Source organism: Berghia stephanieae, chromosome 9 (genome assembly GCF_034508935.2).
Source record: "Berghia stephanieae isolate SIO BIC M18660-M18661 chromosome 9, UCSD_Bste_1.3, whole genome shotgun sequence".
Classification (NCBI taxonomy): Eukaryota; Metazoa; Mollusca; class Gastropoda; order Nudibranchia; family Aeolidiidae; genus Berghia; species Berghia stephanieae.
In genome coordinates, this window is record NC_088368.1 from 27,670,853 (window position 1) to 27,683,352 (window position 12,500).

Here is a 12,500-nt window from a genome sequence, read left to right on the forward strand (position 1 = left end):
AGATATGATAGATAGATAGATAGATAGATAGTAGATAGATAGATAGATATAGAAGATAGATAGATAGATAATGATAGATAGATAGATAGATAGATAGATAGATAGATAGATAGATAGATAGATAGATAGTAGATAGATATGATAGATAGATAGATAGATAGATAGATAGATAGATAGATATAGATAGATAGATAATGATAGATAGATAGATAGATATAGTAGATAGATAGATAGATTAGATAGATAGATAGATAGATAGATAGATAGATAGATAGAGATAAGATAAGATAGATAGATAGATAGATAGATAGATAGGTAGGTAGGTAGGTAGATAGATAGATAGATAGATAGATAGATAGATAGATAGATAGATAGACAAAATATGCAGACATTAGAAAAGAAAGAGAGAAAGAGAGAGAGAGAGAGAGAGAGAGAGAGAGAGAGAGAGAGAGAGTGAGAGAGACAGAGAGAGAATCACAATCGCAAAAATGTTTAAAAATGCAATTGTAACCGCAACAAATATCAACTATCTAACTACAAATCAAAAACAATGCAAAAGAGGATTAGGCTACACCAACAACAATACTTGTGTCATGAACGTTTCAAATAGTATTTTTACATGAAAATTTACAGTATTCATAGCACGGTAAACAAACAGGTAGGTAGGTAGGCCCTATCTAAATCTAGTAGAAACTAAAATTCATAATGAAAATGATTAATCTTTGCTGCAGGCAGAGGAGTCTATCGATCGGATCTTCCAAGGACATTATTCCTAAATTGGATTCAATAGTCTGATGTCACGTCCGCCCAGCAACGAACAGCTTGGTTCTAAACTAAGAAAATCGGTACTTTTTATTCATCATGCTGACTAGAACTTTTCCGCATGTCATGTGATCAGTGTGTATAAAAGTCACAACATGATCAGATTTATAATGTTTTTCTCCTCTGGATACACTTTAATTCTCGTCGGAGAAGTGTGTATTCCATAAGGGCGTCCGCCATTGTTTCGATAGTTTAGAAGCAGTTACTAAGTTACTAAGCGTCATTACAAGGGAAGTGATGTCATGACTGTTGAAGCGTATTGTTACGATGTGTTTATTTACATATTTCCATTAAAAAAAAAAAAGAATCCACTGATATTGAAACAGGTATCGTACGTAGGTCACGAACATGGTATGGAATCAAAGCAGTAGTAATGGGCCGATTGCTTATCTATCATAGATTATGTGTACCACTAGGTGTGTTACTACGAATATTATATTATATTATATAATTTGAACAATCACTATAAATAATATTATTAGTATATTTATAAGTGGAGCGAATAATGAATATTGATTAGGTGTTTAAATAGAATATGAAATAATGACAGCTGAAATTAATGTTTAAAATAAAATTGTATAAGGCATTTAAAGGATAATTACTATTAAGCCTTTAGAAAGATAAGTGTCTCTGAATGATACAATGCAAACTATAAGAGGTTCTGAATTATAAACTATTGTATAAGGCATTTAAAAGATAATTACTATTAAGCCTTTAGTAAGATAAGATAAGATAAGATAAGATTGAGTGAGCTAAACTATGAGATCGCTCACGCTCCATTGCCCTCTTAACCGCGTCCAAATTTAGTCACAAGGATCACAATAATTTTACTATAATATGAAAACCTCCGAGTTGAAATTTTAAAATTGTGTTACGTACAAAAGTAATTAGAATACGAAAAGTGTTGGTTACATCGTAACGTTTGTGACAATTTAACTGTGGTTGGTAAGGAGAGGGTTCAAGTTTTAAAAAAGAGAGCGTTCAGAGTTTTTAAACTATGAGAACGCCCACGCTCCCTGCCCTCTTAAACGCGTCCAAATAATTTAGTCACAAGAGATGAAGTGAGTAGGAAAGTGCCAGAAGACAATAGTTATAAACATTTCGCGGCGGTGATGGAGATTTGAACCAATTTAGCCACATCGACCACAATCACTTTAACCTTAATATGAAAACCTCCGATTTGCAAAAAGAAAATAAAAGAAGTTAAGTGAAGTAGGCCGATTCCTTGTTGACCTCTTTCTGCATTTAACATAAAACCAATCCTTCACAGAGCCCAGAACACAGAAATGCAAATAACGCACTAAATGACAACCGCTGATCAAACAACTTAGATTGTCACAAAATGTTGACATTTTGGGGTAAAACCCATGGAAGACAATCAAAAATGTTTGTGGGCTACTCACAATTTGTGGTCTATTTTAATAGGAGGAGGAGGAGGAAGAGGAGGAGGTGGTGGGAGAGGATGAGAAGGAGGAGTAGGAGAAGGACGAGGAGGCGGAAAGGCTACACAAACAAGGAGGAGGAGGAGGAGGAGGAGGAGGAGGAGGAGAAGGAGGAGGAGGAGGAGGAGGACGACGACGACGACGAGAACTAAAATAATAATAATAATAATAATAATAATAATAATAATAATAATAATAATAATAATAATAATAATAATAATAATAATAATAATAATAATAATAATAATTAGTAGTAGTAGTAGTATTAGAAGTAGTAGTAGTAGTAGTAGTAGTAGTAGTAGTAGTAGTAGTAGTAGTAGTAGTAGTAGTAGTAGTAGTAGTAGTAGTAGTAGTAGAAGTAGTAGTAGTAACAGTAGTAGTAGAAGTAGTAGCAGCAGCAGCAGCAGCAGCAGTAGTAGTAGTAGTAGTAGTAGTAGTAGTAGTAGTAGTAGTAGTAGTAGTAGTAGTAGTAGCAGCAGTAGACGATGCCGAATAAGGAAGACGATGAGGATGATGACGACGACGATGATGATGATGATGATGATAATAAATAATAATAAAAATAATAATAATAATAATAATAATAATAATAATAATAATAATAATAATAATAATAATAATAATAATAATAATAATAATAATAAGAAGAAGAAGAAGAAGAAGAAGAAGAAGAAGAAGAAGAAGAAGAAGAAGAAGAAGAAGAAGAAGAAGAAGAAGAAGAAGAGGAAGAAGAAGAAGAAGAAGAAGAAGAAGAAGAAGAAGAAGAAGATGAAGAGATGAAAGATTGGTGGCGGGGGATCTCATGAAATTCCACTTACAATAATGGCAAGAATATAAACATTAAATTTTTATAATTAATAAATCCTTTGACACAGTGAGTAATCGAAAAAATGGGCGATGGAATCTGCACAACTTACACAATATATAGATAAATAATAAATAATCCAAAACACTGTATGAATCAACACATTCGTCAAAATCGCGGGTAAGATCGAAAAAGAAGAACCATCGTGGTTTGATAATAAAAACGATAATGATAACATGTAGAATGTTGAATGTTGAATGTTACAATGGCAGATCGAAAGAAGGGAGTCGAGAGTTGAAGGGTTTGTTTGGAACCAAAAACATTCAGAGGCGTAGTGGTTGTGTATAGTATTGGGGACACACACACGCACACACACAGACACACACAGACACACACAGACACACACACATACACATACACACAGATACACACACTCTCTATCTTTCACACACAAATACACACACAGACACACAGACACACACACACACAGACACACACACATACACATACACACACACAGATACACACTCTCTATCTTTCACACACAAATACACACACACATGCACATACACACACAGATATTATACGCACACTCTCAATCTTTCACACACAAATACACACACACACACACTTCTCTGTGAGAAAGGTATCGTGAGAGAAAAGAAGGAGTAGGGAAAGAGAGAGAGAGAGAGAGAGAGAGAGAGAGAGAGAGAGAGAGAGAGAGAGAGAGAGAGTGAGAGAGAGAGAGAAAACAACTGAGGGGCGCGAAAGTGATTTAAACACAGAGACACACACACACACAGACACACACACACACATACACACACAGATACACACTCTCTATCTTTCACACACAAATAAACACACACATGCACATACACACACAGATATTATACGCACACTCTCAATCTTTCACACACAAATAGACACACACACACTTCTCTGTGAGAAAGATATCGTGAGAGAAAAGAAGGAAGATGGGAGGAGAGAGATAGAGAGAGAGAGAGAGAGAGAGAGAGAGAGAGAGAGAGAGAGAGAGAGGGGGGGGGGCGAAAGTGATTTAAACCGTCGATGAGATAAGAAATTTAAGAGGGATGAGTATAGGCGACTCATTTTGTAGCGGTAAATACTGGGAACTGGGGACGGAGGAGGTGAAAATGATGTAAAGAGAGAGAGAGAGAGAGAGAGAGAGAGAGAGAGAGAGAGAGAAAGTGAAGAGAGAGAGAATGAAGAGAGAGAGAGAGAGAGAGAAGGAGATAGAAAGAGAGAGGGTGAGTGAGAGAAAGTGAGAGGGGGAGAGATAGAGTGATAGAGGGATAGAGAGAGGGATATAGGGGTAAATGGAGAAAGCGAGAGAGAGAGAAAGAGAAGAAACCCGAGAGAAATATTAAGGGCAGTTAGTTGAGAAAGAAAAAGTCACATATGTTTTTTACAACCAGGTGGAAGTTCACCATTGCTGCATTTCAGGTTTGGGGGGGGGGGGGGGGGGGGAGTATCCCGATAGCTCTATTGGTAGAACACTCGCTTAACATACAATGGGACCAAGATCGATACCGGGTGAAGTATAACGGCCAGGTACTCATTTACACTTGAGTAGTGTGAGGGAGTGTGAGTAAAGAGCCAAGTAAAGAGTCCTTTTCTCAGGACTCAACTATGCGTCATTGTTATTGTATTCAGACAGCCATTTTAATGAGTATTTTAACTAAAGTTTATTGGTCAGACTTTAAACGTTAAAGATTACACATAGATTTATGTCTTCGAACGTTTTTATCTAAACACATAGCATTACTATGAGACGAAACAAGGTAGAATATGAAGAATTATCCCTCTTAAAAGTTCTATACCTCTCGGGCAGGTATGCCGGTAAAGTTTATCGTATTTCAAAAGGAAAGGTGGGCCGTTGTGTGACACACACACACACACACACACACACACACACACACACACACACACACTGCCACCACCAGGTCACAATAAATTCGTTTATTCACATTCGTTCATGTATTCATTCAAGCGTTCAATCATCTGTTCCGTGTGTGGTGTGGCTAGATCGAGAGAGAAGAGCGAGATAAAAGGGGAATGAATGAACACTGGCGACAGGTGCTGATGCTCCATACTTACTACGCCATCTGTGGCTGTGTACAAACTTTGCGAAGATTCCTCCTGCTTTCTACTCCCCTTTTGAGAACAACCGGGCGTTATGAACATCAGCTTCGGGTTCGAAATCTTGTTTATTATTATTATTATTATTATTATTATTATTATTATTATTATTATTATTATTATTATTATTATTATTATTATTATTATTATTATTGTTATTGTTATTATTATTATTATTATTACTACTACTATTACTACTATTATTATTATTATTATTATTATTATTATTATTATTATCATTATTACTACTACTATTACTATTATTATTATTATTATTATTATTATTATTATTATTATTATTATTATTATTATTATTATTATTATTATTATTATTAATTGAGCATTTATATGGCGCAATATCCATCAAATGTGCTCAAAGCGCTTTACAAGGGGTCACTAACGAACAGCAACACTTAATACGCAGTAGGACGAGGAAATGACGTTTGTTAGGAGATAGTATATCAATCGGAGAGAGAAGAGATAAAATGAGAATGAATGAACACTGGTGCTGATGTTCCATACCTACTACGCCATCAGTGGCTGTGTACAAACTTTACAAAGATTCCTCCTACATTCTACTCCTTTAGGGTGAACCGGGTGTTGTGAACATCAGCTTCCAGTTTGAAATCTTGTCATATATTTTGTATTATTTTTGTGGGATTCTTTTTTTTTTTTGGGGGGGGGGGGGGGCATATTTTTAATTTGGGGGGGGGGGGGGTGGCTATGTTGTCTAGTAATATGACATTCGCTTTCGGAGCGGGAGGTCCTGGGTTCGAACCTCGCTGGCGCATCGTTGAGTCCTTGGAAAAGTTTCTTTCCTCACATTCTCTCACCGTGTGAAGTAAACACCGCACCGCTGTGTCACGGTGTGCGCTAACTTCACTTATCACTCTTAGGCCAGTTCAAAAATACAGTGTAATAACACAGAGAGCTCCCGGTCAATCATCGAATAGGAATGAAATAAGGATTGAAATGAGGAGAGGGTGGGGGGGGGGGGGGGGGTCATTCAGTAATATTAATATAATACTATTGTTTACATCTGTGACATACTGATGATAGATAGGCGAGGCTTCAAACGCCGAGAGTGGCAGCAGCAGGTGTGAATCTCATTAATTTCTGCTTTGACTACGCCACTGAATTTGGTCATAACATTATTTATGTCTTCGGCTATGTGCGGCTATGTGGTCTAGTGGTATGACACTCGCTTTCGGATCGGAAGGTCCTGGGTTTGAGCCTCGCGCTCGGCGCATAGTTGAGTCCCTGGAAAAGCCTCTTTACTCACATTCTCTCACCGTACTCAGGTGTAAAATGAGTACCTGGCCGTTAACAGCGTTGTATTTGTCCGAAAAATTGTAATATCGCCAAACATGCGTCATGTCCCGTCCTACATGTTAAATGTTGCTGTTGACCAGGGACCCCTTGTAAAGCGCTTTGAGCACATTTCGTGGATATTGCGCTATATAAAGCTAACTTATTTTTTTTTTACGATATTACTACTACGCCACTGGAAATGAAGTCAAAAAACATTCACTGTCACAGCAGTGAGGAAAACACGCGTGCTCTTTTAAGTTTAAAATGACATTTTAAAAAATGGAATAAAAACTTAATTTTCATTAACAAGACAAATGCTGATGTATCTAGACGTTTCGATTTTCTTCTCCTTTGTCAACTAAATAAGATAAAGAGGCATGAAAGACATATCGATAGTATGCGCTTGGTTGAGAAGCTCATAACATTGCCATCCGGAAGTATAACGGACCAACACACAAAACTGTGTGTATCCATGAACGTTTATAGTCGGGTTAATACAGTTCAGTGAGCATTACTCATAAACGTGGATGGCAAAAAAACAATAACAAAGACCCGATTGCAGTCAACTTCGTTCTATCAATGTTAGTATGCGCTTGGCTCAGAAGCTCACAACATTGCCATCTGAAGTAAAACGGACCAACACACAAAAAGGTATGTAACCATGAAAGTTTTGTAGTCTGGTTAAATAATACAGTTTAGTGAGAACTACTCATAAACGCGGATAGCAAAAAACAATAACAAGGACCCGAGTGAAGTCAACTTCGTTCTATCAATAGATAGTTCGAGAATGACGTCACTCAGGTCTTTGTTATTGTTTTTTGCCATCCGTGTTTATGAGAAATGCTCACTGAACTGTATTAACCTGACTATAAACGTTCATGGATACACACAGTTTTGTGTGTTGGTCCCTTATACGTCCGGATGGAAATGTTGTGAGCTTTTAAGCCAAGCGCATACTATCTATAGATAGTATGCAGATGACGTCACTCGGGCCTTTGTTATGGTTTTTGCCATCTGCGTTTGTGAGTTGTTCTCACTAAACTGTATTAACCAGACTATAAAAGTTCATGGTTACACAGAGTTTGTGTGTTGGTCCGTTATACTTCCGGATGGCAATGTTGTGAGCTTTTAAGCCAAGCGCATACTATCTATAGCAAGAGCGAAGTCGACGTCACTTGGCACTTGATAATCTTAATTATTGATTTTTATACCGCCATTTGGATGATTAGTTTTAAATAAATTAAGTCTGTCAATCAGACTATAAACGCCAAACGGTTGGTTAGGCATAGTTTTGTGTGTTGGTGGACGTTATATCCGGCATCAATTAACGATTCTCACATTCAGTGCCTGCAGTGTTAAGGCCAACACCGCCGGATGAAAAAAAAATCTAATGAGCTTTCATATAGCGCAATATCCAATAAACATGCTCAAAGCGCTTTACAAGGGGTCCCTGGCAAACAGCAACATTTAACATGTAGGACGGGACATTATGACGCCTGATATGATATTTTTTTCGGACAAAGACAACGCTGTTAATGGCCAGGTACTCATTTTACACATGAGTACGGTGAGAGAATGTGAGTAAAGAGCCTTTTCCAAAGACTCAACTATGCGCCGAGCGAGGCTCGAACCCAGGACCTTCCGATCCGAAAGCGGGTGTCATACCACAAGACCACATAGCCGGAGTAGAAAGATTGGGTTGACTTAAATGCAAGGAACACATTTAGACAAAGAACAGAAAATGTGGGACCAACAGAAAGTGTTGACTTTAACCCTCTCCTTACCAACTATAGGAACATCGTCACATTCGTTACGATACAACCAAAATTTTTCTTATTCAAATTTCAATTGTACATCATAAAATTATTTAAAGAAAACGAACAGTGTGTTGTAGAGCATGTTATGCTAAAGAAATTATTTATCGCAAGAACTTTACTGCCTATTGCGTTTGAGTGATAAAAGAATCTTTTTTGTGTTAGTTGGGTGTGAAGCTTTGGGGAAAATCTGGGGAGAATGCGGCATCTGCTTTAAGTGGAAAAACCCTCGTAATAAAGATAGATATTGATTGTGTTCTTTATATTATTTTTGTGTATTCTTATGTATCGTTTGTTTTTCTTTTAAAAAAAAAACATAATAGGGACCAGGTGAATCAATGAACGGCTTCTTTCCGCTTCATTAATGAAAAGAAACGATACGTGTTCACGTAGCAAGCGTATAATATTGGTGACCCGCCATCATTCACTCTTTCATTCATTCTTTCAATCATTCATTCATTCATTCACTCACTTATTAATTCGTTCATCCATTCGTTCATTAATTCATTCACTCATTCATTCACTCGTTCGATCATTCATTCATCATTCATTCACCTACTCATTCATTCAGTCATTCATTCATTCATTCATTCATTCACCCATCCATCCATCCAACCGTCTATTAATTCATAAACAAGTTAACAAACAAACACACTTTGATAATGATTTAGTTTATAGTCTCCAGCGGGTAGCCACACCATAAACAATAAACAAACAAACACACTGTGACGTTTGATGTTGACTTACACTCATCGTCAAAAGATGGCGATTTAGTTTCCTCTATAGTCTCCATAAGGTAGCCACAACATAAACAATAAACAAACAAATACATTTTGACTTACCGTCATCATCAAAAGATGGTGATTTGTTTTCCTCTATAGTCTCCAGCGGGTAGCCCCATCTCCTGTAAAAGGCGTCTCTACCTTCGTCGAGCCTGAGACGATTTGTATTCGCTGGGAGTGTTGATCCGTCCTCCTCTAGAAGAATGGCTTCCTCTATCTCTTTGGCTTCCTGCAGGATAAATATAATGTGGACGTTTCGGGTTTCCCCATCATCAACAAACATGGTGAATGAAACACTACAGCCGAATGAGATAATAATATGTGATAATGGCGTTGTTAAGGCAAATAAACAAAAACATTGATGGAGCAGGAGATAGTATGTTCCTCCAGGATAGTCAATATGTGATAATATAATATGGTAGTATTAGTTTTGACTGTATTCCGATGTGGTAAAATCTACATACGAATAAATGAATGAATGAGGGGATGGAAGGATGGATGGATGGACCAATAGATGGATGGATGAAAAAATGAATGAACAGAGGGATGGATGGATGGATGGATCGTTCGATTGATGGATGGATGAATAAATGAATGAGTAGAGGGATGGATGGATGGATAGATAGATGAATGAATAAATGAATTAATAGAGGGATGGATGGATGAATAAATGAATAAGTATGTGGGTAAATAATTGAATTAATTAATTAATTAATTAATTAATTAATTGATAATTAAATTTAAATTTAACTATTCGTCAGAAAGTACTTTGCGATAGATAGACTAGCGCCCTATCAAAAGGGTAGCAAGCAATTACTATTGTTCGTTTCAAGCTATAGATTCCAGGATAAACTCCTGCTCCATGGCTCTAATAGCTCTGATTGACTACTTTTTCAACAACAAAAATATAGAATTATTACTTTTTAAAAAATCATTACTTATTCTAAACGAATAGGAATTCGATTGAACTAGGAAAAAGTATATAATATATTTCGTTAAAATCTAGCATGCTGGAAAATTAAAGAGATTAAGTATCTGCAAAGAATATGATAAAGCTGCATTGTTCGTGTCATTAATCTGATTCCACCCGGCACAAGTCCCCTTGCATTTCACTTTATGGACGAAGGGAAATAACCAGGTAAAAAACGGTAGTGACTTTACATTTTACGCAGTAGTTTCCCCTGATCAACTATGTGGGTTACAAACACAGTTCTACTATATATAGATAGTATGCGCTTGGCTAAGAAGCTCATAACATTGCCATCCGGAAGTATAACGGACCAACACACAAAACGGTGTGTATCCATGAACGTTTACAGTCAGGTTAATACAATTCAGTGAGCACTACTCATAAACGCGGATGGCAAAAAAACAATAACAAAGACTTGAGTGACGTCATCTGCATACTATCTATAGTGAGTGATACGGTCGACTTCTGTGGTTACAAATGAACTTTTCCAATCCGCCGTCAGCCTTGTTTGTTTGTTGGTCTGTTTGTTTGTTTTGTGGTAATAAACTTGTCTTTTGACCTAATTTTTTAGTTAGTTCCAGGCTGTGAATTTACAAAGGCTTCGATCTGGCCCACATTTTGTGAGTATTTATTACAATATTATGACACAGTGATAAGGGAATTACATAGCGACACCACATGACAAACAACGCCATATATATATATATATATATATTATATATATATATATATATATATATATATATAATAGTGGTCTAGTGGTATGACATTCGCTTGCAGATCGGAAGGTCCTGGGTTCGAACTTTGCTCGGCGCATAGTTGAGTCCTTGGAAAAGGCCCTTTACTCACATTCTCTCACCGTACTCAGGTGTAAAATGAGTACCTGGCCATTAACAGTATTGTCTTTGTCCGAAAAATTGTAATATCGCATAACAGGCGTCATGTCCCGTCCTACATGTTAAATGTTGCTGTTGACCAGGGACCCCTTGTAAAGCGCTTTGAGCACATTTAGTGGATATTGCGCTATATAAAGATCATTACTATTTTTTTTTTAATGTAAGATAGCTATGGGAAGAGCCCAGGCACTACAAACTTACAAATTCAGTTGGACAGAAGTACAGATGTCCAGATCTGACCAAGACTAACAAAAACACGGGTTGCCAGTTTGTCTGGAATCGCCGACTCTGGCCAAACACACGACGCTCCAGCTCACTGTCCATATCTGGGGAAATCAAGAGTTTTTTTTTTTTTCAAAGTTTATTTATTTATTTAATCTCAGGCTTTCACCAATACTGCCGTTGTTTTTAAAAACACAGTATATGATGCAATGTTAACCATATAGCACATAGATACTGTCTTCTTTAATAAAATGACAGAATGATTCATTCAATTTGATGACAACATACATTATGAAAGTGAGAAGAAAAAAAAATGGTAAATGGAACCAAAAGCAATAAAATGATACTATTAATAACCACAAAAAATACAACAACGGTAATCCTAATAATAATAATAATAATAATAATAATAATAATAATAATAATAATAATAATAATAATAATAATAATAATAATAATAATAATAATAATAATAATAATAATAATAATAATAATAATAATAACAACAACAAGCACAACAGCAATAATATCTAGTATTGTATTTGTAAATGAGGACCACGCTTCTACCCCATTCGTTGACAATAAAGAAGGTTGGAATTATACTATCATGGTAATTGGAAAATAAAGAAGAAGAAGAAGAAGAAGAAGAAGAAGAAGAAGAAGAAGAAGAAGAAGAAGAAGAAGAAGAAGAAGAAGAAGAAGAAGAAGAAGAAGAAGAAGAAGAAGAAGAAGAAGAAGAAGAAGAAGAAGAAGAAGAAGAAGACAGAAGAAGAAGAAGACAGAAGAAGAAGAAGACAGAAGACAGAAGACAGAAGACAGAAGACAGAAGACAGAAGACAGAAGACAGAAGACAGAAGACAGAAGAAGAAGAAGAAGAAGAAGAAGAAGAAGAAGAAGAAGAAGAAGAAGAAGAAGAAGAAGAAGAAGAAGAAGAAGAAGAAGAAAAACAAATGAAATATAAAGTTGAAGAAGAAAGAAGTGAGGAAATAAGATCGGTCAATTTTTGTCCTTGGGTAAGGCACACAGGATAATTAAATGTGACTCATTGCCTCAAGGTTTCAGGGATCGAGTCTCGTTCAAGCGACGCAAAGCTAGTTAGTCCTTAGAAAAGGCACTTTATAATTCATAATACATTCTCTCACGGTACTCATGTGTAAAACGAGTACCTGGCCGTTAACGGCATTATTTCTGCCGGGAAATTTTTTTTTGTAATATCGCCTAATAGGAATCATGTTTCGTCCTGCATTGTTAGGTGTCGCTGTTGGTTAGGGGC

At 36.4% G+C, this 12,500-nt stretch overlaps 1 protein-coding gene across 4 annotated transcripts in view; it reads right to left on the reverse strand.

The window, feature by feature from the left end:
* LOC144979975 (uncharacterized) overlaps nucleotides 1–12,500 on the reverse strand; it is a 370,695-nt gene that overhangs the window by 308,819 nt on the left and 49,376 nt on the right. For 2 of the 4 annotated variants that reach the window (XM_078927344.1, XM_078927347.1), the window contains exons 3-4: nucleotides 11,207–11,331; nucleotides 9,200–9,368 (exon numbers count right to left, since the gene is read on the reverse strand). In XM_078927344.1, coding sequence (XP_078783470.1) covers nucleotides 9,200–9,368; nucleotides 11,207–11,331 — 294 coding nt within the window. Of the gene's footprint in view, nucleotides 1–3,181; nucleotides 3,340–9,199; nucleotides 9,369–11,206; nucleotides 11,332–12,500 lie in introns of those variants that run through there. The other 2 variants (XM_078927348.1, XM_078927351.1) reach the window with 2 other exon arrangements.